This window comes from Catharus ustulatus, chromosome 9 (genome assembly GCF_009819885.2).
Source record: "Catharus ustulatus isolate bCatUst1 chromosome 9, bCatUst1.pri.v2, whole genome shotgun sequence".
NCBI lineage: Eukaryota > Metazoa > Chordata > Aves > Passeriformes > Turdidae > Catharus > Catharus ustulatus.
This window is the reverse complement of record NC_046229.1, coordinates 15,530,064-15,557,504: the sequence shown is the minus strand read 5'-3', so window position 1 is coordinate 15,557,504 and position 27,441 is coordinate 15,530,064. Positions and strand designations below refer to the sequence as shown.

Genomic DNA, 27,441 nt, shown 5'->3' with positions numbered 1-27,441 from the left:
ATGGCCGAGCCGCTCCGCAGGACGCTCTCCAAGCTGCGGGGTAGAAGGTCCCAGCGAGGCGCGGCGGCGGGCGCCGGGCACCGCCACGGCGGGGTCTGCGCCCCGCAGGGTAAGTGCTCGCCTGGCTCGGCCGCGAGGCTCCGGCTGCGCGCCCCGGGCGCTGCTCCACCTGCCGGGCCGCGCCGGGCGGGGGCTCCGGGATGCTCCGTGCCCGCTGCCCGGAGCGCCGCGCCGGGCCGGCCGTGAGCTTGGCTCGGGTCCGTGCTGAGCGGCGGCAGCGTGCCGAGGGACCCGCGGCTCTGCCGGGAGCGGGAATGCCTCACCAAAGCCAGGGCTCCGGGGCTTAGACCGGCGCTCTGTGCGCGTCCCTGCTCCTTGGCTTGTGTCCCCCATCTGCTTGTCACTCCTCGGCTGCTGTTTGCCCGCTGGGCTTGGTTGGTTTGTTCGCTTTTTAAAGACGCACTCGAAATCTTGCAGATCAATTTTCAGTTTTGTCGTTGTTCCATTTGAATATATAGTAGTTATACTTTTGTTAGGAAACTTAGTGAAAGAGAGCGTGCTTAAATATCAGCCAGAAGAACAGAGAATTGTTTGATCCTTATATGGAGAGGCTGGATAAAGCTCTTCCCTGCTCCATGCAATCTGCAAAGCAAGGCATGGTATCGTGGTGAAGTATTTTCTGTGCCCACGGAGTTGGCATAATGTCAGTTTTGACTTCAGTTGAGTTGAAACATTGAAGCTTTGATTTCTGAGCGTACACGTGTTGTTACTATCATGGCTTAACTTGAAACACTGATTTATTTAATTTTTTTGTCGATAGAGTGAAAGGTGAAGAAAATACCTGACTTTTTTTTTTGTTTGTTTTTTTTTCCTCTTGAACACCATATCGTAGCCTTTTGGAAAGGAACTGTTGTCATGTTCGGTATTTATGTGGAGACATGGTCTCAACTATATGAAGTATAATATTAAATATATATGTGAAAATGCTTATAGTAGGCATCATTCTTCTGAATGAAGCATTACTCTGGAACAAAAAGTGTGTTCCTGACCTATATGTCTCTCAGAGCTTTGTATTTATTTAAAATTGACTCACTCCTGTAACAGCTAGCAACTTTGAAAACTTGCTCCGTGATATCAGACCACTGGTTCTGCAGATACTTGCATGTGAAGCAGTTTGTTACTAAAATAAACGTAGGCATAAGGGCCTTCAGGATCAGGGCCAAGTTCGAATAAAGGGGAAGCAGCGCTTGCAAATATTGCTAGCAATTGCAGAAACTGCAGTTGAGAGATGTGTACGTAAGTGTACCATTTGGATGAGTTTCAGTGAGCATTTCCAGGGGATGACCTGTGGCAGCATGTGGCTGATCAGAGTCAGGGTTGCCCTGAGTCCTGTGGAAGGTGCCGTGTCCCTCCAGCAGCCTTGCTGGAGGAGGCTGGAGGCCCGTGATTATTGATGTTTCTGCAGTAGGCTTTGCAGATGGCTCGCTATCCAGGTACCTGGGTGGATGTTCAAAACAAAGTTTGCTGCTGCTAGCACTGAAGGGCAGCCGGGGGTTGATACCAGATGTGTCACTGGGTGTATGTTTAGGCACACTGCACTGCTTGGGAGCCTGTTGTTTTGGGAATTGTAGGCTGTCCTAACAGTGCGGAAGGATTCGTGTTTGTACCGCAAAGCAGGAAGTGGCAGATATTTTTGTTTGTGGAAATACAGCTCTCAGATGCTCCATCTATTTATGTCACTGGAGCAGGGACCATCCTTGGAGCGAAACAGGGACTTTGTTGTCACTGGCAGAAGGATGCCTACCTGAGAAGTCCCTGATCCAAATAGATTTCTTGGAAACATAAGCATAGCCCTATGTCCATTGCAGTTTAGTTCCTGTCCTTTTGGTTAGTTCTTATTTGCAGTTGTAGTGTGACAGTGTGTAAGGAGGAACCATTACAACAGCATGCTTCCATTTCCAGGCTGTGGGTGGGAGAAGGAATATGATTGCTGCCAGATCACTGAAACTTTGACAGAGATCTGCATTCACATTTTCCTCAGATATGTTATCTGACTGTCTTAGGCCCCAGTGTAGCAAAGCACCTCAGTGGAGGTGTGCAAAAGTGGTTAATTTTGTTAATTCTTTGAAACAAGTTAATTCTTCAAATCCCAAACAGTGATAATACTGCAGTTTAGCTGAACAAGCAAACTGTATGCTTTTGAAAAATCACCAAATGATGAATCTTTCATCAAATAAAATGGTGGTGTTTCAGATCTTATCAAGGATCTCTTCTATCATTAAAGTACAAACCTAAAAAGAGGGTCAAAGGGAAGGTGTTCAAATGAGTCTTTATCGTGTCTCCCTTTCTACAGCAAACTTGGCTGGATTTACAGAGCTGCTCCACGAGTCCTCCAGAGAGATGTTCATTTTTTAACATCCATTATTGGTGTGTAAATACTTCTTTGCTGAGAATAATGTTCAAGCAGTAACGAATAGCTGCTTGCATCTGCAATTTCCAATTGCAGAGGGCTTCGTGTGAAAAGAGGTTGTGTGTTTTCTGTGAACCCAGCTATCCCTGTTCAGCCTCAATGGCTGAGTGAGCCCGTTTGGGCTGTCCTCCTGTGCAGAGCAGCATGAGGGTTGTCTGACCTGCTCCCTGATTTTAGCTTGGGTGTGTTTGCAGCTCTTCTCCCAGTCCTAGTGCAGTGGTTGCAGTTCCCTGGCCAGGATGTGCTGCAGGCAGGGGGTATGGCACTGCTGCCGAGTGGAGCTTGGATGTGCTCTGGCAGGGGGCTCAAGTGTGAGCGGCACTTTCCATGGACAATTAAATGTCTGTCTGTTGCTTCAATGAAACTGTCAAGTTTTGAGAACAGTCAGTGGAATTTGCTTACTTCTTGCATGAAATTTTCTGTTGTTTAAAAACTTCTCTACATTTATTCTTTCTCCTTACTTATTTTCATGATGGTATATTTTGTTTTAATCCCCCCAAATCAGGGCATACTTCTGTCTTAATAGTAGGATAAAGCTGGTAAGAAACCTTTCTGGAGGTTCTTGTGCATATCATCACCTTTATTTCTATAGAAATCTAGAAATGAATTTATGTGGGGGTTTTGTAGCCATTTAAGCAGTACATTGGGGCTTTCTTCATTGACATAACTGAACTGGACAAGTACTGTGTAGTAACTTTTTGGACCAATTGCACCTGAACTTGGCAGAAAGAAGCAGCCTTTTCTGTGGAAGTATGCATGACCTTTCAGCAGAGCTATCTCACTGCCATTTGTCTAAATTACGTAGTGTTAAAAATACAGCCAAACAAGCCTGCCTCTTTATTAGCTATGTGCACTTTCTGCTATGACAGGCTGAAACCTAATTTTGTGATCGTATCACCTTATCTTTTGTCCTTTTGGATGAGGTCTGATGAAAGTGTTATACGACAGCAAATGTGTTCATCCATCAAAAGCAAAACGATATCCTAAACATTTGTCTTTCCCTCTCTTTTTGCCTTCCTTTCTGGGAACAGATTTCATAGAAAATGTTTACATAGCTTCGAGGAGCAGGAAGGAGCCCAAGTGCCCCCAGGCCAGCGAGGTGCCCGAGCACAGGCCGCAGGTGAACAGCATTACCGTTTCCAAGAAACGCAGCTGGCTGCAGCAGAGCACCCACCGACGACCTGCTCCTCCTCTGGACGAAGACAATGGCTGTAAGGAGGTGCCCGGGGCTGCTGTCCCGGTGCCCAGATCTCCCGTCCCGCTGCCCGAGCCCGCGGTGCCCTGGGCCCCCTGCGAGCGCCCGGCGCGGAGCTGTGCCCTGCCGAGCCCGGGCACGCCGAGCAGCGCTGCCTTGGACTGCGGCGAGGACGGCGACGCCGACGATGAAGGAGAAATATGGTACAACCCCATCCCTGAAGATGATGAGCCCGACTTGCCCGGGGTGCCCCCTTCCGCTGTGAATAGCCTTGTTGCTGCGGGCTCCCCGTCGGTTTGGTACAAAGCCCACCCTGGAGGTGACTCTGGGATGGCCACGAGTCCCCAGGAGGGTCCCACGCGCTCCGTGGAGGGCACAGGGAGCAGCTGGACAGCACAGCCCGGCGAGGGGAGCCCGGACGCCGCGCTGCCCGGGGAACACGCGCAGCAGCACCGGCAGAAGTTCGCCTGCAAGGCTCCCGGTGTGCCAACTGCAGAGGACAATCCTGCCTTCAAGTGCCCCTCCACAGGTAAGAGTGCTCGGGAACATAAGTGCTTGAACCTCTGGTGTCTTTTAGAGGAATAATAAACCTTTGTTATGTCTCTCTTTGCACTTTCTCCACCTCTTCCATTGGTGGAAATGCATGTCAGGTGCGTTGAAAATGACTCGGGTTGTGAGCCTGATGCCTGCTGAATGCAGAGGTGCACAGTTGTTTCTCAGTCAGTTTGGTCATGCCGTGTCCAGGTGTGGTTGGCCTGTGTTCTCTGTGGCCCCCACCTTACTGTAGACAAAGGTTTTGCAAAGCAAACTTGCTGAAGCCTGGTAATGTGAGGACACATTGGGTTTCCTTTGTCAGATGGTGTCTAGCCCTGGCCTTGGATTCCTGCCTCAAAGCTACTTAATGTCTGCAGAAGTTTCTTTAACTTGCTGTCTGGGACTTTTTAATAAAGACTTTTTGATAGACCATGTAAATGCTATTCATCACGTCGCTTTCTGTAATTACTGTCTTGTTGACTGTCTCAGGCTAATCTAATAGACTGGAGAAGAGTGGTTTTCACTTTCAGAAGCCAGGCTCTTTGTTCCTTGTTATCTTTGGCTTAGTGTTTGATAGTCTCGTTTCCATAATTCCATTAGTGTGTGAATTCAGCATCGTATTAAGGATTTTTCCAGTCTGTTAAAAAACCCCAAACAAATATAAAACCACACCAAACAAAAGTAAATAGAAAAAAACCTCCTAACCCTTTCCAAAAAGGTATTACTTTTAATTACTTATGTGCCTCATATTATCTCGACCTTAACTCTAGTGTCTTGTTCAAAGTTAGAAACAGTGTAAAGTTCAGGAGACAGAGAATTCCAGGTTCCTTTCTTTGGAGAAACTTTACACTGATGTTTAAGAGTCTGTATTTCTGCCTGGTTCATCAGAAAGGACCAGAAACATTGGTGTGGGACCCAGGTGTGCATTGCCTTCTGGAGAGGCTTCTCTTTGGGTTGTTCCTGTGCAGCCTCACCATCCTGGCAGCCCCTGGCCCCATGTCCCTCTGTGCTGGGAGTTGCTGTGCCTGGATTCCTGGTGTGGAGATTACTTCTGGGAACAGGGTTTGTTTTCAAAGGCACCAGAGCAACTACTGTAAACAGCAGAAGAAAAAACTCTTGGTGTTCTGGGGGCTCATATTTTGTTTTTTTAAAAGGAATGCTGCAGATACAAGCATGTTTGCAGTTGTGAAGTGTGTTGAAGTTTTTGGGCATTTATTACAAATAGCTCACTCATAATAGCTGTTTTAAATACTTAGACCAGTTTTATTTGCTTGCAAGACAGATGAGATAATATGTTCTTTGGTAGATTTTTGTCGTTGTTGGGCTCTAGGTGCTTTGTAGAGGTCAGCAAGGGTGGCTATTTAGGAAGGCCATGTGTGTCCTGCAAACTGCTTGGTTTAGTTGGTTAATCTTTCTATACATGGGTGACTTTATTTTTTTAAAGAAGTTAGTGCCTTTCTGTGAGAAGAAAAATGTCAAACTTGTTTTCATACTGAAGATACATTTATTTTTGAAAGCAAAGTTATCCATTTCAAGAGTTTGCTGAAACTGGGAGGGAAGTCATGAATTTCACCTGATTGTTTGTTATGCATTTAGTTAATTAAAGTACTTCAAATGCAGCTCTCCTTCTATGTATTGGGTGGTGATCACATTGAATAGATTAATTGATGATGAAGTGGATCCCTGCTGCTCAGTAATTGGCTTTATTATGGAGAAGTGGCTTAGTTCTTTTTAATCCAGTTAAAGCATCTGCAGTTATTTTCAGTGAAATTTAAAATGACAGCTCATCCATATAAAATTACTACATGAAGGGCACCATGGCCAATTTGACTTTGTGCTAGGCCCTTGTTTGAATTATACAGCTGATATGAAAGGGTTGTCTCTGTTCGTAGAGAGCTGGGTACCTTAAGCAGTAACTCCTGTCAAATAAGAAATTAAAGCTTTGGGGAAAAGTCTTCTTACCTTTCTCATTGATATGATTTATGTATGTCAATATTAGTTAGCATTGGAGCCTAAATGTTAGAGTTTTTGGAAAACACAGAACAAAACAGGCAGTACAAAATCCAGCAAATATATATATTTGTTCATTTCGTCATTTGCTGTTTTCTTCTTTGGATAATGGAAGCAATTTTACCTTTAAAACTTCAGACATTTTTTGCCTTATTTGGATTTCCAACTTTGTAGAGAGAAAATAGTAAACCCTTTTTTTTCTTTTTGCTTATATTTTTGAGTCTTTATTAGACAGGAGATCTTTAATGAAAAAAATAAGTGATAGAATTCTTTTATTGTGAGTCTTTCCAAATGGAGCACCAAATAGGTATTTCCTGTAATTGTTACCAGTACAATGGATCATAGTTATAGAGGTGCTAATTTGTCCCATAGTCTTAATTTACACTGCTAGCTCCTGGTATTAATCTGGTTACTTCTACAGTAAATGCCATTTGTGTTAATAGGATTTGTCAGGCAATTCCTTAGTGAATAATTCTAGCCTTGTTGGCTTTAAAAAAAACCCAAACTGATCAGAAATAAGGCACCCTTATAGGAGAACTTGGGAAAATAATTCATATATTTTCTTTATAACATGTACCCAAAAGGTCAGTGTAAGAAAGTAACTTGATTCCTAGTTAATAATGTAGAAACAGCCCATCTTGGGTTCTTTGGTCTGGGGGAGAAGAATTTAAATGGAAAGAACCCTGGAGGCTTAATTAATTTTTAATTGTGTCTTATTTTTAATTGTGTCTCCTTGCACAGGCAAAATTGTTATGATTGAAAAATAGAAATTTTTTTTGTTACAAATGCAGTATGAGAAATTTTTTTCACTATAAAATGTTCAAGTAAATTTTCTTTATAACTCTAGGCCTGAACTCTTAACTGTCTGTTTTTACAGATGTATGTATCACCTGCAGATTGTTGAAGAAAAGCACCCCTTTGTCTCACTCCTGAGACAGATTTACACCATGCAGATCTGAATAGTGCCTTCTGAAGAATTTGCAATATATTTTCTTTTGGGGAGGATTACTGTTGGCATTAGGGTCTACCTAATTAGTGGAATCATCTTGTGTATCTGTATCTGAGGCATCCTGGTAGGACCCCTGCATTGGAGGTTGCCAGGATCCAGATTGTGCTTTTGCTACTAAAAATGTACTTGACTTAGCTGTCTGGGTGGAAAATCCTGGTAAGAATCACTGTAAACAATTTCTTTCCAATGTTATGGCAAGTGAAGATGGATCCCATATTCCCACTTAACCCTCATATGTGCCAACTGGAACTTGGCTTAGTTCCTGTTAAAACTACAGAGCTCTTTTTCCACTTAGACTGTGACCATTATCCTGGTTTCCAAATACATCTTTTGGGGCCAATTGCATGCAAATATTTTGCATGCTTACATGTTGCAGGCAAGCTTCCAGCAATACACATAGAGTATACTAGGGCAGCAAATGCTATCTACACCTTTACTTCCACATGTTACAAATATTATTTTTGAAACTTAATGTTTTCTCCCAGATGGAAGATGCTTTGTGGTTTACCTGTTTTTTCAAGTGCAAGGAGCTTTGGTTTCACAAGACAGAAGTGCATTGATGTGAAATACTTGCATGATGTTTGAGATACCAGAATGGTTAGGGATTTGGCAGAAAGGTCCCTCTGCTCCCTCTTTCTCCTGCAGAGTTGAAAGCAGTTTTTCGGTGGGTTTTTGGGGAGTTTGTGCACATTCTTTTGGAGGTCAAGGGCTTATTCATGCGTTTGTCTTGGATTCATGGGGTGTCCATGCCATAAAGACCTGCTGGTGAAAGAAACAACGGGATGCAGCACTGTGGAGTGGAAGCAGTTCAATCAAAATAGTCTGATTTGTCCTGAGTAACTGTTTATATCCTCTGATGGGGAAAACAGGGGCAAAGCTGCTTTTCATGCTGTGAAAGATACAGTGAGGAGAGGAAAATTGGTGAGAGCAGCCTGAGCAGACAGTGCTTGGCAGTGATGTGGGGCTCTGTGAGTGCCTTGGTGCAGCTCCAGCGTCTGAGCAGAGCCACCTGTGCTTCGTGTGCAGGGTCACTCATGTTTAAAATACCTGCAACAAACTCATGCTGGTTTGGAGATACTGAACTCTTTAAATCTGGCCAGTAAGTGCTGTTACACGTGCTTGCTCCTCTGTGCAGTGAGATATCCCGTGGTGGATGCTCCAAGGATCCCCACCAGGATGAGGGGTAGGCACTGGTCACCCCCTTCACCTCTCCTGCCTGAGCCTTGGGGAGCTTGTGCTGTAACCACCTCCTGTTTTAATTAATGCACTATTTTAAGCAATGTATTTTCTATCTTTTGCTCCTATAAATGTGATCCCTGAGTTGATGTGCTCATCACAATTTTATTAGTATCAGTGTGTATAGTAATCAAAGAAAACAAACTTATCTTTACAAAATTCTGAGGGTTTTTTTTTACCATTTTAATAATTTCTCCATTCCTTGACTCTGAAGCAGTGTGTGAGATAGGGACTGCATTTGTCAAAGTAGTCATTTATATTGAGGTAAGAAAGATTTTCCTTTACATGTTAAAAGCAGAGATTCTTCCATTCATTTAGATGAGTAATTAAGATGTTATATAGAATTAATTGCTTTCTAACACAGTTTTTAAAAGTGTTTTTTAGTTTTCTAATTTTCTTTTGCCCAGTTGCCGAGGTAGATGGAGGTGATGCTTACTTTATGTCTTAATTGAAGTTGCTTTAATTTGATATGAGTTGTTCTCTCAATGCCATTTACAATTCTGCTCTGAAGTTTTATATCAGAACAGGTCTAGAACTGTGCCTGCACCTGAGAAACTTAACAGCCTTTGACATCAGTAGAGCTGACATGCAGTTTGTATCAGCTGAGGATCCAGCTCAGTGTCTCTTGTGGATTCTACCACAGAAATACAGTAGACCTCTTTCACCTGTTGTTTGCTACAAGAACAATTTTGAGATATTTGGTCTCTTCTGTTTTGATTTGCTGCTTTTTCACTTTTAATACATTAACTCAGCATTTCCATTAGTTGTGAGAGTGGCTGTTTGATACTTCAGTAGCTTGGTGTAGTAAGCAACTGATAGCTTTCTGAGCAATTTATTCACCTCGAGTTGTTGTGCAAAAATAAATTGCAGGTTTTCTGAGTAACTTTAAAATAACTCAGAAACCCTGTCTTAAGCAATGAGGAATGTGACATCTATAACAGCATAGTCAAACGTGCCTGTAAAACAGCATGTGTTGCTGGCAATGGATGTGTCAGTGATATATGTGCCCAAACACATATAAACAGCATTAAGCAGGGTCAGACAAGCATGTTTACTGTGCTAAATCACTGCATGTGTCTGGCAGGGGCTGTGTTGTAAGTGCTTGAGTCAGTGCTCCCTTCCCTTGGGGCAGTGTGGGTAGGGGTAGGTCTGCTCCACTCAGGGGACACTGGGGACTGTCCTGTGGACACCTGGACAGCTGGGCCGGGAGAGGGGCCTGGCTTGGGAAGCCCTGTGGGCTCTTTGTGTGTCTGTGGTCATGGAGAGGTTTTCTGCTTTCACACAGCCGGAGTGCTGAGCAAGGTAAAAGGTGGCTGTATACCCAAGCTGAACCCACAGCTGATGGAGTATAATAGAACAGCCCAGGCTGGAGACAGCATCAAATGATCATCCAGCTCACCCTTCAGTGGAACAAGGAGCCTAAATGGGACTACCTACCCCACCCCCTACAGCTGCAGCTTGGAAATCTGCAGTGGTGAAGACTCTACCACATCCCTGGTTGTTCCAGCGATTGAGTGTTCTCACTGTCAAAGATAAATGTTACATACACATGCAAATGGTCAGCTGTGTATATAAAATTCACCACCCCGTGCTGTTGTGGTACAACAGGTGCCTCTTGTGTTTTGTCTTCTCCTACCACCCTTCTGCAAGGATTTTTTTAATGTCTAGCTGCTGTTTACAGCACAGTATTGTAACTTGCAGCTCAGTTTTGCTGTCACCCTTGTGAGAAAGCTGTGTCAGATGGGTAGGCTGGGAAGTGAAGTGTTACTGGACTGTGCTACAACTCCTCCTGCAGCTTGTTCGGAGTTGTCATGTACACTCTTTTAAAATTGCGTGCATACCTCAGCACATTGCTGGCTTTAGTGGAACAACATGTGGCTCAGTGCTGATGGGAATACCATCCTGCATAATACTCGACTGTTAAGTTTCTTCCAGCCACATATTTCACTTTAACTGTTTGGTGCTGAACGCAGCAGAAGTTGGACACATAAAAGTCATAGTGTTAGATTGACTCTTTGGTTTTAATGAGCTGGGGGGGGAGTTTAATTTGCTGGCTTGCTTTTCCAAGCCTGTGCCAGAGACTTTTGACAGAAAGGGAAGATTAATGTTAGAGGCTGCAGTGTGGCACTGATTGCTACAGAGTGCTCCACGCCAGCCCACCAGTGGGACCGTGCGGTGATTTGCAGTACAAGGGAAGGCTTTGTCTGCCTTTATCAAACACCACATTTCTAACTAGTTGCTTGCCAGAAAAGCACAGCAGGCGTGCTAGAAATAGCCCTTCCCCTGCAAGGGAACTACTTCCATGAGATGCAGGATTAAATGAATTTTCCTCTGTTCCTCTGGAAAACAGATTCTTATGCATTATTCTTCGTAACTGAAACTTCCTTTTATAAAGATACTCTTTTTTAAAGCAACTGTCTGCAAAAGTTACTTAATCCAAACTTCTATTGAGACTCGAACTGGGCTTTGTAGCGTTTTTCTTGGAAGGGGGCAGGGGCACCAAAACCACAGTGAATGACTTTGGTCAAAGACCAGATTGCCTGATTTAGCTGTTTAAGCTTGGTGAAGTATAAAAAGTAAGTTACAGTCCAATGGTGAAAATCAATTTAAATGCACAAAGCACTTGTAAGAATAATTTGCTGTGGACTTGAAGTGATTAGTTTAGAATTAAAGTAGTAAGTCCTTGGCAAATCTGAAGGAGAAACCTCTATAAAGTATGGTTTATTGAGCATCTTGTGAAAACAGCACTTCCTTCTTTCTTTTTATATGCTGTAAACAGTCTCTTTCTGTGGCTAGCAAAGGGAATGATGGATGGATGAAGGTGCTTGATTGAGTGTCTGAGCTGCCTGGGCTAATTGCATCACACAGGGTTGGTGTGCTTAGGGGCTCTGTAGCACCCCAGCCTGCACAGGCAAGGCTACCCAGTCCTCTTGGGGGCTGCTAACTTTGAAAAATGTTAAGTGATTGCAATGGCTGTTGCTAGCAAGAGGCACTCTTTGTTTCTTAAGGGGTGGAAAAGTGACTCTAGTGAAAGTAATAATGTAATTTTATTAATATCTATCATTCTGGCCTCAGCTTCCTTCATTCCTTAACTCAGGTAAATTGATTGATTTTCTTACAGTTATTACTGCCTGTTGCTGGCAAAAGTAAGAATGGCTTGAACAAAACTTGGTGTTTGCATTTCCTTGAGTGTTAGAGCATGAGGTGAACCACAGGTTCCTGTCTGTGTGCAGTATTTGCTTATGTCTAATTGTGTTCCTTAATTAGCTGTTCGTTACTGCTGAATTGAAGGAGTGTTGGTTTTGGGGTTTTTTTTCCTTTCACTCTTATTAGCATCAGTGCTTGCTGGTTTTTTTTTTTTTTCTTTTTTTTTTGGTACCTTGAAAGGGGATGATTTCCTTTGAGGCTGTCACCTGGGAACTGTCTAACTTTAAACTGGGATGGTAGTGCCAGGAAACATGGAAGGTTGCTGGCAGGCAGTGAAATGAGGTAGTGCAGGATACAGCTTTTGGAAGGAATAAATCTGCCATCCTGCTGCAGAGAGGAGAAGCTGAGAGAAATGAAAGAAAAGGTGTGAGACTGCCTGCATCTACACGGGAGAGATTTAGGGCTCTTTGAGGTAATGGAGGGACACAAAGAGCCATATTCTTTACTAGAGACAAGTGTCTTTCCTCCAGACATAAGAGAAGTGGCAGTGCTGATGTGTTGGCTGTGTAGCTAACTGCTCTGTAGACAAGAGTGCCTTTGCCATCTTTCCAGGACTTTTTCGTTGTCTGGTTTCCTTGCACTTGTGCCCCAGGAATGCGGCGGTGTGCTTGTGTGGGGGATGCAGCACAAATGGGTCGGGCTGAATGCTGCAGGTGCCATTGCTCATTTGTTTGTGTGTTGTTTCTGGCCCTTTCATCTCCATAAAGTAGAACAAATCTGGCTTTTGACAGTGAATTGCCAAATCTGGCTGGACGAGTCAGCTCTCTGAACACTTGTGAACATCTGACTGACTGATGGTTATCTGAATGAATTGTACTTACCAGGTTATGGCAAATCAGTGTTTTCCCCATGTTCAAGATTTACTTTTCCATTGCCAAGAATTGCACTTTGAAAATGATTGTTCCTTCTCTTTTCTTCTGAAGGGTTTGGAGCTGCTCTTGCACGCAAGCCTGATATACCCTCCACAGAGGTTTCTCCTCCGAGTCCCAGTCCCCTGAAAAAAAGCGGGTCAATCAACTGGCCTTTCCCTGACAGAATTAAATCTCCCAGGACCGTGAGGAAGCTTTCCATGAAAATGAAAAAGCTGCCAGAGCTGAGCAGGAAGCTGAGTGTGAAAGGAAGTTCAAGCCATAGTAGTTCAGATAATCCTCCTTCCCTGAAAGGGAGCTGCCGGGATACAAGCCATACAGTGTCTTTGCCTTCTTCTGGAAACTCAACCACAGCTGCCAGCAGGAATGTGATAAGCCGCTACCATCTTGACAGCAGTGTGTCCTCACAGCACACCTACAAAAAGAAGAGCTCAAGGAGCTCCAAATCCTTCAACAAAGGTGGTTACCTCAGTGATGGCGACTCTCCTGAACTTATAACAAAATCAGGTAAACACAGACATGAAACCAAGTGTGGGAAAGGAAAGGAGAACCTTCCAAGTAACAGTGGTAAACCTGAAATAGATATCGATGCCTTCAGACACTACAACTTCTCTGATCAACCCAAGTGCTCTCAGTACATCTCTGGACTCATGAGCATTCATTTCTATGGTGCTGAAGACTTAAAGCCACCGAGAATAGACTCAAAAGATGTCTTTTGTGCAATACAGGTTGACTCAGTAAACAAAGCAAGGACTGCCCTGCTCACATGTAGGACGACATTTCTTGACATGGACCACACATTCAACATAGAAATCGAAAACGCTCAGCACTTAAAGCTGGTGGTGTTCAGCTGGGAGCCCACCCCACGGAAAAACAGAGTGTGTTGTCATGGAACTGTGGCTCTTCCCACTCTCTTCCGGGTCACCAAAACGCATCAGCTGGCTGTCAAACTGGAGCCCAGGGGGCTTATTTATGTCAAGCTGTCACTCATGGAGCAGTGGGAGAACTCTCTTGATGGCCTTGACACAGACCGTGAGCCTGTGATGTTTGGGGTGGATGCTCGAAAAGTTGTAGAGAAGGAAAATGCAGGCTTGATGGTGCCACTTCTGCTGCAGAAATGCATTCTGGAGATTGAAAAGAGAGGCTGTCAGGTACTGTGCATTTTTTAATCTCTTTTGTCTATATTTCTGTGTTAAGACAGCTGTTGTTACAGTGTAAATAGTGACTAGAAATGGGGGGAAAGTAAAAACATTTTTAGAAGTCAATTCTTTTCCTTTGCTGCTTGTTTGCTTGTTTGTGGTGAACACTGGCCATTGTAATGTGGGAAGAATAAGAGGGCTGTGTGCAGTCAGTGCTTCCAGCTTGGCCTTTGTAGAGGAGAAGTACACTTGCTCACAGGAGCTGCTCCCAGCAGAGCTTTAGGAGTGGGGATAGTGAAAGGAACCTGCAGCCCCCAGTGCATAGAGTCACCCTCAGAAAGCAGAGATCATTTGAGAGCTTGAGAATGCTTGACCCCTGAGACATGGGTCAGTTTATAGAGACACACATCTAAATGCAAAAACTATATGGTTCACTGTGTGCTCCAAGCCAAAGCTGACACAGTGAGCCCATCTTGTGGTGCAGTCTGAAGCCAGTGTGCCTAAGATCCATCTCTGTCATGGCTTGGTACACAGCATTAGGATGAGGATGAGTCCCTGAGGGGCTGAATTAGTTCTTTCCCCACACCACTGCTCCTTGTTTTTCTTCGGGTTGTTCTCAGAATTGGGACTGCTGCAAAGCAGAAGTGCCCAGTGTCTTTGTTTTCATCCCGTTGTTGGTTGATGTAGTCTAATGAACAAAAATATGTATGAGAAATGGGATATGGAAACAAATCACTGGTTATGGATGCTAGGCAAGAGGTCTGTTAGGAAGGACTATGCACAGTTCTAAGCTCAGATGTTCCCCTTGGGAATTAATTTGAAACTGGTGGGAGGACTCTTGCCTGCTGTTCCACAGCATACGTGAGCCCTCCTTGTCTTTTGCACCTGTTCTCACTCAGGTGAAATTGAGAACTAGTCACACCTACCACTGTTGCTATTTTAAATTGCTGACAGGTTGGATATGCTTCCAGGTGTGATGAGATTAGCTCTGCTGTTTATAACCCAGGTCATGAACTATATGGGGAAATGGAACTTCCATGTGGCTCTTTTGCCAAAAGTCATTGCTGATATTAACTGTGTGATTTTTCTTGTGGATACTTCTCCTAACATCCAAATCACTGGAAAAGAGAAATTTTATTCTTTCCAGTATATGTGTCCCATGATTACAGCATTTTATTATAGGCTTATTAGCACCTAGTCATGCAAATGATATTGGGTAATCAAGGCAACACTGGTAATGAAGCAACTGGGATTTGAGTTATCTGAAAGTATCTGATGCTTTTGAGCATGAAATCTATTTTTGTATTTGCACAGAGAGAACCAAAATTGCAAAATATACTGTTAACTTCTTCTTTTAACCACGTGCTTGTCTGACGTTTTTGACTTTCCTACAGAAAGGAAAGTCAAATACTGTCATGGTGCATAATCTCCACCTGAATTTCAGATGTGGCATTAGGAAACTTGAAAAGTTTAAAAGAAATTATCTTAGGCATATAATACATCATATTCAGTCTTGAGAAAGGAGGAGTACAAATTCCATTGGGTAACTTTCCATGTATTTAAACAGGAATTAATATACGTCCAGAAAAATACTTTTGCTTGCATACCTGCATTCTCCTGGTCTTAAAACAGTACAGGTGGGATTCTTTTGTTTGGTTTGGTTTTGGATAATTTTTTATCTTGAGCCTGTGGTAGTTTTGCATTGATCTTTTACTGCTCAGTACAGTTGCCTATAATGCTAATTATTATAAAATTAATATTTTTAAGATTTAGATTTGTAATATCATAGGAGTTCTTGTATAAATAGTGTTGATGAAAATGGAAAATAATGATAAAATGGAAAATATGAATACATGAAAGCACATGATTTAACTGGCAATTCAGTTCAAGAGTGTTGACTCCTGTCACTTTAAGCATGTTAAATAATACCCATTTTGCAGAAAACTTTCAATATAACTTGAAACATATGGAACTCAGCATCTTGTTAACTTTAAAACAACATATTATAGGTCTTATAATGGAGTGGACATGATTTTCTTGAAACTCTGGTTAAGGGTATAAAAATACATTTAATTTCTTTTACTATATAATGTAATATGGTAGGAAAATATTTTCACTTATTTTGAGTTTGTGTTGCTTTATTAATTAATTTGTAACTTTCCTCATTTTTAGTATGGAATCAGTTGCATGACTTCTGCTAATGGTTAATAACTGGTTTTGTACTGCAATTTTTGTTTACATAAAGCTCTAAACACTTCTCATTTCTTTCTGCTGAAGTTTGAATTCTATTCTGTATAATTCAACAATTATGCCAGGAAAAATAATGATGGTCTGAGTAAGTGGGGTGAGAAGCAAATATGTGTTTAATCTGTACTTCTTTCCTGATTCTCCATAAAAGCAAAACATGAAGCAATTCCAGTTTAGACCTTGTGTTATGTCAGCAGAGCACTGCTCAGCACGCTGGCTGCGGAGAAGGCAGGAGCGTCCCTGCCTGGCTGCCCAGCCCCGTGTCCTGAGAGGTGCCCAGTTCTGCGCGTGGGGATGGGTGGTGTGCAGCCTTTCCTGTCCCCAGCTGCATTCCCCAACTGCTGTTCCCTCTCTGGGTGGCCCAGCACAGGATGGCAGTCCCTGGGCCCTGGGCTGACGTGGGGTGTTGTTTGTGCTTGCAGGTGGTGGGGCTGTACCGGCTCTGTGGCTCGGCTGCCGTCAAGAAAGAGCTTCGAGAGGCGTTCGAGAGGGACAGCAAGGCTGTCACTCTCTGTGAGAGCCAGTACCCAGACATTAATGTCATAACAGGTAACACATTTACTTGCTTCTCTTCCAAAAGAGTTGTGCCATGTTCCTCATGTACCTTTAAAAGGGTGAAATTGTGCTTTGAACTCTTTTTCTGTTGTCATTTTAACAAGGTTTTAACTGCTGCTGAAAGCTGGCTGGGAGTGAGTTGCTGTGGGGATGTGTGAGTATGGATGAAGTGATTTGTAGGGAGGGGAGGATGTGCAAGGACCTGCTTTCAGTAGCTGCTCCACCAGGTACAGAGGGAAGTGGGAGTCTGAAAGGAACTGGGGTCTTGGAGCTGGTTAAACCTGTGCCATTGGCTTGTACTGGAGCAGATCTGGCAAAGCTTGGCTGTGATCAGGCACCTCTGCTGTGCTGGTGGCTCTGCACCATGTGACCAGGGCTGTCTTGGATCAGTTCTTGTTCTCCCTCTATGTTGGAGGTTGCAGGAGTTATGGGAACAGATTTCCCATTGTGTTGTGGAGGATAGAGCTGCAGGAAGGTGCCTTCATTTGATCACTTCTTTTTTAAAAGCCTTGCTAAGGTTTTTAAACTTAAACTTTAAACTCCTGCCTCCTGGAGTGGCACTTCACTTGGTGTCACACAGCAAGCTCCAGGCACAGGTAAGAAGGTCCTGGGAAACCTGTCTGCATCAGCTCCTTACATGGCTCTCTTCACAGGAGCTGTGCTGCAGAACTGAATGAAGTTGGTGAGGTTTTGCTAAAAACTGGAACAGTTTTGTAACTATTGATACTTGTTATGTAAGCTAAAGTTGATCTAATTTCAGGCATCACTGAGTAAGCTGGTTGGTCTGAGAAATTAGTCAGAAGCATTCATTGCCTGTATATCAAGGGATGAAAAATGTAACAGTAGTTGGGATATAAATTTTCTGTGCCAAAACCCTTCCTGTAATATCCAGCTGTAGAGGAGAGTTATACCCTGTTTGGTGGTTTATTTAATTTCAATGTACTGGGAATTAATTTTACTCATTACGTTTTATGATTGTACAACATGTTTTCAGAAGATACTACTCAATGACATTTGCTGAGTTACATAAACCTCTTCGTTCAGAGTGTGCAGCCAGTCTGTTCACCTTGCTTGCCTTGGCTGATTTTGCTGTGGGGTTCAATGTTGTTCACAAGAACCAGCATTCTCAGCGTCAGAAACTTGTATTTATAGAATCATAGAATTGTTTAGGTTGAAAAGACCTGTGAGGTCATCAAGTCCAGCCATTAACCCAGCAGTGTTTCACTCTTTTATGAACAAGGTGTATGGTAAAGGTAAAAAGTATAAATGGTCTTTTAAACTGGGCTGTTTTCTTCTCTTAACAAATAAATGATGAGAAAAAGTGGTTAGAACTTCTAAGATCAGATTGTTCCATGAAATTATTGATGTCCTATTTTCTCAATTTTTTTTCAGCTCAATCAACTCATATGGTGGAGTAAAACCCCTCAGTTGCTTTCTACCAGCAGCAAAAGCTGTCTGATATTGACTTAAAAGCAGATAAATGGCAAATCTGCAATTTGGTTAATGTAAACTCTGGGGTACTGAAGAACTTTGTTGTTTAAAAAATTTTAGATACTAAAAATGGCATTGCACTTCCATGCTAAAAGTAATCATTAAAACAAAATAGTCATTGTTTTATGGTTCAGGAGTATCATGGAGAAGGGTATAGGAATTTAATATTTACCTGTATACAACGGAGCATTTCCTAAGCATTTTGATTTTTTGAGTGTATTGTACACTCAGAACCAGCCAGAGCTGGCTGAAGCCAAAGTCTGAACTGCAGGAGAGCACAGTGCTACTGCAAAGCTCTGGAAGGGCAGCAACAGTCTGACTGATCTTTCCCTCTTGAGTTTGTGCTGTGGTGGCAAAACTGAAAAATTGAAGTACATTTTTCCATATACATTCCTGCAAGCCTCACTGTTGGTGGTGATATTCTGGTGACTGCTGGTGTGGCTTGGAGGTGGTACTACTGCAGGATGCTATTTTGCATCCAGAGTTTGCATTGCAAGAGTGAAAAGATCACAGCCTTGTGTTCTGCCTTACAGAAAGTCTACTGGGTGTGCTTCAGTTTGCATTCTATTGCAAGAGTTTACTTACATGCTGCTTTCCTTACAAGGGAAAAAGAGTTTTAAGGAATTATGTTAGAAAGCAGATTCTTTTCCCTGGTAGCCCTGCAGCTGTGCTTGCAGTGCCTGTGTCAGTGTTGTGCTGCAGGGGCTGGCTGGGGGAGCAGGCAGGGAAGGGGTGTTGCCATCCCTACCTTCCACTGACCCAAATGCAGCCACTCAAATTGTTGAAAACTGCCTGCTCTAGATTGACAGGGGAACCTTCAGTTCTTGTGGACAGCTGAGTTAGCCACTGTGTTAGTGCTAGGAATAAAAGTGCCCACAAAACTTAGTGCATGTGCTGAGGGAGTTGGGTTGAGAGGGAATGTTTCCCCTGATTACTTAATGCTGAGGCTGATGCACATGATTCATACTTCTATCAGCCAAAACGTGTTCCACAGAATATGAATCCTCAGCATAAATCTTGGCTGATTTGAAGAGAAGTGCTGCCTTATGTCCTTTTTGAAATTCGAGTGGCGCTCCTTTCCAAAAAGACGAGTAATATTTTTTGACAGCTCTCCAAAGATTAAAGAATGAACATTTAATGATTAAATCTTGACTGAGAAGTTCTCTTGGGATTGGCCCAGGCTTACACACAATGAAGTGGGCTCGTGGATCAAACTGAGGCGTGCAGGCAGTTCATGGAACTGACCTGTAGCTGTGTTGTTGCATCCACGTGAATTCATATCTCTGCATAAAGCTTGCAACACTCTTAACAGTTCAGTGGGTCAGAAAAATGAAGAATTAATGAAGTGGATGGCAATTTCTGCTCTCTGTCTAAATGTGTTGTGTGTGGTTGTGTCAAGAGGAATGTGCCAGTGGGCTGGCAGCAGCAGGAAGCATAGATTCATGGAAAAAAAAATAACAGCAGCTTCTTAGAGGGCTAATTTAGCTGAGTGAATAGCAAAAGGATTTAGAAAGGTCAAGGGGCATTCATGGCTCCCAAACCATCCTGTTATCCAGAGCTGCACAGGAGAAAGTCTTTTGGCAGGTGGTAGTCCTGTGATTGTGGATGCTATTACAGGAATTCCTGCTAAAAAATTAATAAACAGTTGTGAGTGTTTAGTATAAGCTAATTTGAATAGAATGTATTATTTACTACTGTAAGCTGGTTTTGATTTCAGCCTCTGCCTCCAAAAAAAGCACAACTGAAACAGAGATCTTGATAGAAGTCAGCATTTCTTGCTAATGTTGTGCTTATGAAAAAAGGAAAATATCCCAGACCATGTTGTACAGCACCAGAATCTCCCACATTTGTTTCATAAATATTTTAACCAGCTAATCCACATAGGGAACATGAGCCTTTAAATTCAGGGGAAAAATATTTGGTGGGAAGGGAGGAATATGAGTAAGTTATAAACAAAAACGAGCCACTTAAGTGGAGAAGTACCAAAAGTGCATATTCTTTTGAAACCAAACAAAAAATCCCACCAAACCACCAGGGGAAATACTTTTTCAGGAAAAAATGTGGTTGTTTGCATATTTTGTGTTGCTGAGGGGCTGTTCCCATTTCAAGCACAGAGTGAGCTCCTGGAGGCTGTGTGGTGTCTGCAGGGATGGTTTTGCCTGGCTGCCCCGTGCCCCTGCTGCACTCAGGACCAGGGCACTGCTGCTTGGGTAGTGCTGCTCCTGCAGAACAGCTTCAGTAGCTGCACTGCTGCAACTGCAGGATTCTTTGCAAATGAAAATATTTATACAGGCAGAAGACAGCTCTTACATGCATTCTATATATGAAGGGCAAAATGTTAACTTGTATTCCCTGAACCTTTTTAGAAACTACTTCGTAACAAAGCCCACACTGTACAGTTCATTTTACAGCTCAGTTACACAGACTTGAATTAAAGAAAACTGTTGCTTTGTTAAATAGCACAGTGTGATGGTAATTGCTGTGATGTGAGATTTTACAAGGTTGTGAGCAGTGCCTGCTAAAAAAAGTCTTCTGTCTTTCCAACTTTACCTGTTTGGAGAACAGGCTGCTTTGTTAACTGCAGTACCTGTTTTTAAACTGTTTATTTTAATCCAGCATTTCTTCCTAGCAAAGTATTTAAATGCAGCTGTGATCTAGCTAAAATTAGTAGGTATTTGTGGCACAGAAAGCATTTTTTTAAGGAAAAAGGAATTGTGCTGGGAAGCAGCCTTGTTTCTTTCAATTTTTTGTTAGTCATATTGAATATTGCTCCTGGATAGCGTCCTGCTATCTCCTTCCCAGAGGCTGCTCTTAGGAGCCTTAATATTTTGGTTTTTTCATTATTACTCTTCTAGTCTCTGAAACCTTTCTAAAAATGAACTTATCAGCCAGGTTCCAAAGCCAGCTTACAAGAATGCAAACTCTCAGTTCCTCTTTGGAAAGAATAGATGTTAACAGATGCTTGCCTGGTTGTTGCAGTCCTTGGAAACAGCCTCTCCCCAGCACATCCCCAGCTTCAGAAATGGTGCAGTATTTCTCTGCAACAGGGAGGGCTTTGTGCCTGGGCATTTTAGGCAGTGTCTCCAGTGGGTGTGAGTCACATCTGTCCCAGCAGGAGCGAGTGCTGTGCTGGGGCTGCAGGGTACCCAGGGACAGCAGGGAGCTGGGGGCTCTCTCATGTTTGGTTTGTGCTTGGCTGGATGAGAAGACACCATGTGCTTTGCTGTACATGCCAAGGGCACTGGGATGTTTGCTCATAATTTTATAGCTGAAAATAAACAGAACAGAAAAACTAACTGATAGGCTTATATTCAAGAGGAGGGGTCATCAAGCTGGACTTTGGTGTTTGCAGGAGCTCCTTTCCTTGGATGGGAGGTGGACTGCACTGAGCCCTTTCCTTGCCTCCTCTCACCCTCAACAAGGAAAACTTGGAGAGATGTTCTCCTGGTGCCCAGTGTCCCCACTCCTGCACATGCAGCAGCCCCTGTGCCCCAGCCCCTCTTTGCTGTCCCCTTTTGGTGGTGTCCTCCCATCTCTTGCTCCTGAGTGCAAGGTTTGTTACTAACACAGAGGATTTTCTTATGGAATGGGTCAAGTTGATGTGCTTTAATGCTCTCAAAAATTGCTGCAAAGTGAATCTGCAGTTTGTTAAATTAGCTGTTGTGTGTCATTAGGTGTCCTGAAGGATTATCTGCGAGAGCTGCCCTCTCCCCTGATAACCAAGCAGCTCTATGAAGCAGTGTTGGATGCCATGGTGAAAAATCCCTTGAGAATGACAGCAAATGGTTGTGAGAATGACCCAAGTGACTCTGAGCACACAGCAGCCCTTCTAGATTGCCTGCCAGATGTTGAGAAGGTGAGTAGTGTTAGCATGTTCAGGGAAATCACAAGCTTCAGAAACTAAAGGAACATTTTCATCCTGGACATCAAATGTCTCAGAACTGTTTATCAGATCAAGTGGTTCACTTGGATTTGTGATGCTGCTCATATTTGAAAATAATTCCATGCTGCAATGATTTGGAGGGTCTGTATTTCTGGATTTGCTCTAGTTTTAATTTTATATTGTTTCTTTAAAACTGAATGAAGGGCTGTAATCTCTACTTTTACATGATTGGATAAATGATTATTCCTGTGTGTATTCCTGCTCCACTTCTGTGGAGCTCTCCCATCTGTATGATGTAATTACCTTTGCTTCTGTGCAGTGTTACCTGCCAAATTCCAGTGTAGCAAACCACAGCCCCTTCTGGGGGGAGGGAGAGAGCAAGGGGCCTGCATGGTATCTGGAATTACCTGGAAGCTTGTTCAGATCCTGACATCATATTGAGGGTTTCTTTATTTTCTAATGTACCTGGATCATCTGTACTGTTTCTGCAGCCTCTCCTCCCTTCCTGATGTACCCTTTTTACTGTTAGAAAACTCACCCATGTGAAACTGAGTTCAGATAAGAAACAGAATTTTACCAGAAAGTGTCTTAATTGGTCTGCTCTGTTATAGTGAAATACAGCTTTTCTAATTCAGCACTTGGATGTTCTGTTGATAGGTGTTGGTAGTAAAACCAGAGCTATCAGCCTTGATCTTTTCCCTCTAGAGCCATGACCAGCACCACTGTTGCCTAGTGTTTGGTTTCCTGAGCAGTATTTTGTTTCTCTAGGCTACCCTGAAGATGCTGTTGGATCACCTGAAACTGGTGGCTTCTTACCACGAAGTAAATAAGATGACGTGCCAGAATTTAGCTGTATGTTTTGGCCCTGTGTTACTGAGCCAAAGGCAGGAGACCACCAACCATAACAACAGAGTCTTCACAGACTCAGAAGAGCTTGCTAGTGCCTTGGACTTCAAAAAGCACATAGAGGTTCTTCACTACTTACTTCAGTTGTGGCCAGGTACTTCCATGAATCTGATCAAGAAAAGAAAGTGAAAGCATTGCTGTGTGTTTGCTCTGTACATTAATTCACAGGATGATTGAGCAGCATCGGAATTCTTAAAATGGGAGGTACTGCGGTGTCACCTATTAATCTAAAGAAATTATGACAGTTTCTATTTGGCACTTCACTAAATGGAAAGTTTGTTGGTTTAATTGCTTTCTTACCAGATGGCAGAGTTTGAGTATGATGTAAGAAATAGTGAAGACTTTTTGTGAGTAAAGACACTAGAAAACACAAACCCAGTGACATTGAAGTTTCCATATCTGAATTAGAGAGGTTGGAGATTTTTTCCCCCTGCTCTCCAGCTTTGACCTGATAGGGTTAGTTTATTTCCACCCTTGTAATTTGGCAAAGTTGAAGACATCCTTAGAGGAAGAGCTCTGCAACTTCTACTTGTTTTTGCAGAGCTTTGCATAGAGAAAAATCTTGCTGCTCCATGATGGGTTTGAAGATGCTGCTGCTCACTTGTCAGCTGCAGGTGGGCAGCTCCAAAGCTGCTGATCACCAAAAATGGGAGAAGCTTTCAGTCAGATGTGTGAGTCTATGCAGGAGAGATCAGGCATGTAGATGGAGGAAGAGGGAGACCAAGAGCTGGTGGGCTCGCAAATACTGTGCAGAGACTAATCTTGAAATCCTGGGGATGGGTTATGGCATGGCTGCTGTGGGCTGCAAACCAAGTGGCTGTAGCTCTGCAGTGTGTATTGCACTAAGAGGGTAGGAGTAGGGTAAGTAGTAGAGTTTTCCTTCACTTAGAAGAAAAAGATGAGTCCTGTCCCTTGGATTGCAAGAACTGTGCAGGATGTTGTGTTAAAAGCGAGGTAAAACACAAATGCAGAGACTTGAGTTGGTGAACACCACACAGTGTAAACAGCACACTTGGACTGAATGGAAGGATCACAGTCTGATCCCTTATATTTAATCTCTGTAGTTTGAGACAGCTTGATAACCAACATGTTGTGCAATACTTTGATTTCCGTATATTTCCAACTGAAAACAAATAGTCCTTGTTTGGTTAGAGCGTGTAACACTGGCAAGTTATTGTTAACCCATGGCCCTCCATCTTAATGGGGCATAGTCTAAACAGAAGGGTTTTTGTTATAGTAAGGGGAGGCAGGGAGCAGTGAGAGTTATTGCGTGTTACTGTGCACGACATAAAGTAAAATCCCCTGGAGAGACCTGTAATGTGGATCCAGATGGAGAAGGATTGGGCACAGTTCAGGACTGAAACTTTGTGCTTGTGTGTGGGGAGTCTTAACAAGCAGACAGTCAGATGATGAATTGCATGGGTTTGTGTGCACTGCCTTTTCAGTGGTGATTGGGAATAGGAAGTCTCTGCAGCTCATTACAGGAAGCAATGGTCTATAAAACCAGAAGTTTTGCAGCTCAGATATTTAATAGGCACAGGTCAGTGAAAGGAGCTGTGCCGTTTGCCTTAGGCAGTGGGTAACAGCAGAGGAACCTTTTAGTAACTTGTGCTGTGCAATTGTGAGCTCAGGTGACACTGCCAGCAAACCTGTGTGAGTGTACATCTGCTTGTGGCTGCACAGAAAAATTACTGCAGGTGAGAAGTGAGCTTCTTTAATAGCACAGGACGCCAGGGCAGAAGAGAAGCACGAGAGCTCAGCTCGCTGTGTTATCTGCTTCCCTAGGTGTTTCTCAGTGGTGGTGTTTCTGTTGTGTTTTAACCTCTTGTGCTGTGCCTGCTTTCTGTTACTCCTTAGCCTGGACAAAGTGTGTGAGCTGAACTGTTTGCTTTTCTTTGACCCAGAGCTGGATGGTGATTAACTCATGCAATGAATTTAATTATTGTTGTGGGAGTTTCTACTTATAGAAAGGCTTCTCTGCTGCAATTTGACTCTTGAATGAATCTTCAAAACTGAGATTTGCAGTAGTTTTTCCTAATTATTTTATATCAAATGGTGGCAAAAAATGTGCTGTGTGTTGGCTCTACGATTGCATGTGTTCATGCACGCTCTTAGTGGGACATTGAGGGAGGACAGTGGGCATCTGCCATGGACTTTTCTGTTGCAGCATGGATTCAGTTCTGACTGGTTTAACTTCTCTCTTGTAGTTCATCACTCGCCTGCCAAAGAGCCAGTCCATCTGAATGCATTTCCTGAGCACTCATCCTCCCTGAATTACCTGAGACCCAAGAGGCAGAGACCTCAGATGCTGAACCTGAGCGGTACCGAGATGTCGGGGGTGCTCAGACCAAGGCCGGCAGGTCTGGACAGCCCCTCGAGCAACCGCTACGCTGGGGACTGGAGCAGCTGTGGGGAGAACTACTTCTTAAACCCCAGAGACTGCCTGGGTGAGGCAGACTATGATGATGTCCCTTCAGAGGACACAGAGAGCGGGGATGACAGCAGCAAAGCCGAGGAGTTGGACGCGCCCGCCGGACGCCCGCAGCCTGATCCTGGAGAGCATTCCTTTGGGAGCTACCTGACAGTGCCAGCTATAGACTCTGCAGTGGATCACAGAGCACACCTCAAGGACCTGCAGGAAAGTATTGATACTCTCATAGGAAACCTGGAAAGGGAACTCAATAAAAACAAGCTAAATATGAGTTATTAAATCCTGTCCTGCATGGCGTCTCCTTGTGCCTCCATGCCTGCCCCTTGTTGGGCTTCCCTAGCTGTGTGAGGAGTGATGGTGTCCCTGAACACTGTGGTAAGGCCACAGCCCACCTCGTGTTAGCACATTTGAAGCCATTCCGTAACGTCTCTGCCTTTCTGTTAGAAGGCATTGTCCTGATTTGTGTTGGAGACAAGCTTAGACTGTGATGGGATTCCACATAGTGGCATTTCTCCCTAAAAACACTATGCACTTAGGTGGCCTGGGCAGTACCTGATAAAAGAGGGCAGTGGCATCAGAATTCCTCATTCCTGAACTCCTGGCTCCAGTACAGATGTTCCTCTCAGAAGAGGATGAACGCTGCTTGGCCTGAGTTTTGCAGCAGGGACTTCAGATAGACTTGTTTCACTATATATGCAATGGCTGCTATGAAAAATGCTTTATATAATATTTATATATAAAGTTTTAATTGTACAAATATTAACGTATTACTGTATTAACACTTTTCAGTAATTATTTAAGCAAGCAAAAATAAATATTTTTCTAACCTTGTTTGTATATATCTATGTATAAATGTGCATGTGTCTGTAGCCATCTTTGAAAAGAAAGGTCTCAGAATTATGAAATGTTCCCATTTCTAGGAAGGCATGTTCAGTGATGCCAGGACAAGGTTACCCTTTGGGTAGCACAGCATTTGATTTATGCACAGAAACATGGCCAGAGAAGAAGGCAGGGTGAATGATTAATGTAAATGACCTTGTGTATTGCAGGAACAGCGCTTTGCAGGTGTTGACTATTAACTCTCACACACTCACACCACCCTTTCTCTGTTTGTTGGGGTTTTTTTTTGTTTTGGTTTTTTTTTCCTTACTTCATTGTTTGTTTCTTCCTCCATGGGTTTTTTCACATATAAAGAAGGTCTGGAAGGTACTTTGGAAGGTACTTACTTTTCAAAAAATATTTTTTGTTTTTCCTTTATAACCTGTTACTTTATTCTTTATGGTCTGGTACGTTTTTTTTTTTTTTTCTTTCCAGAGTTTCATGCATTTTTGTTGTGGTACCCTTGGCTGCTGCTGATAGTTAGATGTGTTTGAGCCCTCTGTAAAGTGTTGTGGCTCCAGAGATGGAAGTTCAGCACAAAGCCAGTTACTTTTATTTTCTTTTTTTTTTTTTTTTAATTACTCTCCCAAAAATGGAAACCAGAGTTGTCACATGGTTGAATGGATGGGGTGATATTACTCCTGGGGAGTTTGGATGGGATTGCAGTTCACTGTGACCTTACTAGATTCAGCCATCACCACCTGCTCAGAGCCTCTTTTATCTCTAGTCATTTATGGTGAGCCATTAAACATTTCATGTTAGAGAAACACATTCTTGATTCAGTTAAAAGTAGTTACCAAATTGTATAAGATGTTTTGATAGTCCTTCTAACCAAGAGGACATACAAAGTCATTCCTTATCCTCTACAGGTCACACACACATCCCCAAGCAAGGGACATTGGGCAGGTGGGGCTGAAAAGGTTTTGTTGTTTTGAGAGGTCAGTTGCTGTCAGCTGGCAGGGTAGAAATTAATTCTACATCTTTTTGGTACGATTTTTGACATCCCACCACGGCTCTCTGTTCACCCTGTGGGTAAGTGCTTTTCTGCTAACTGTACTTCCTTATATTGCTTAATTGAAGAGTTATTTATTTACAGTAGCAAGGAATTAAGAATTGCTATGGCAAACTTCACCCCTCTTTTCTAAGCAATTATTTTAGCATGGTTCCAATGGGTTACTCAATCTCATTAATTTATTTTTATAAGTGTTAAAAGATGCAAAACAATTATTGCAATATGATGATATGAATGAAAATGTAAATTTAACCTGAAGCATTTATCAATAAATCAATGTATTTTTTTAAACTTTTATACCTACAGAATGTGCATACTTTTTAAACTATAAATTTAAATTCTAAATAAAATTTGAATTAAGAACAAAA

The 27,441-nt window shown here is 43.0% G+C and overlaps 1 protein-coding gene across 1 annotated transcript; it reads left to right on the top strand.

Moving 5' to 3' along the window:
* Positions 1–27,441, top strand: SYDE2 (synapse defective Rho GTPase homolog 2). Its single transcript, XM_033067937.1, has 7 exons — positions 1–109; positions 3,502–4,194; positions 12,585–13,681; positions 16,339–16,465; positions 21,637–21,818; positions 22,614–22,845; positions 24,959–27,441. The coding sequence occupies exons 1-7, from the start codon at positions 1–3 to the stop codon at positions 25,459–25,461; spliced, it is 2,943 nt and encodes a 980-aa protein (XP_032923828.1). The 3' UTR covers positions 25,462–27,441.

Bases quoted from the DNA above. Each gene is read 5' to 3' on its own strand.
- SYDE2 (XM_033067937.1), top strand. From the start codon at position 1: ATGGCCGAGCCGCTCCGCAGGACGCTCTCCAAGCTGCGGGGTAGAAGG. The intron at 110-3,501 runs GTAAGTGCTCGC...TTCTGGGAACAG, and splicing joins CGGGGTCTGCGCCCCGCAGG to ATTTCATAGAAAATGTTTAC. The intron at 4,195-12,584 runs GTAAGAGTGCTC...TTTCTTCTGAAG, and splicing joins CTTCAAGTGCCCCTCCACAG to GGTTTGGAGCTGCTCTTGCA.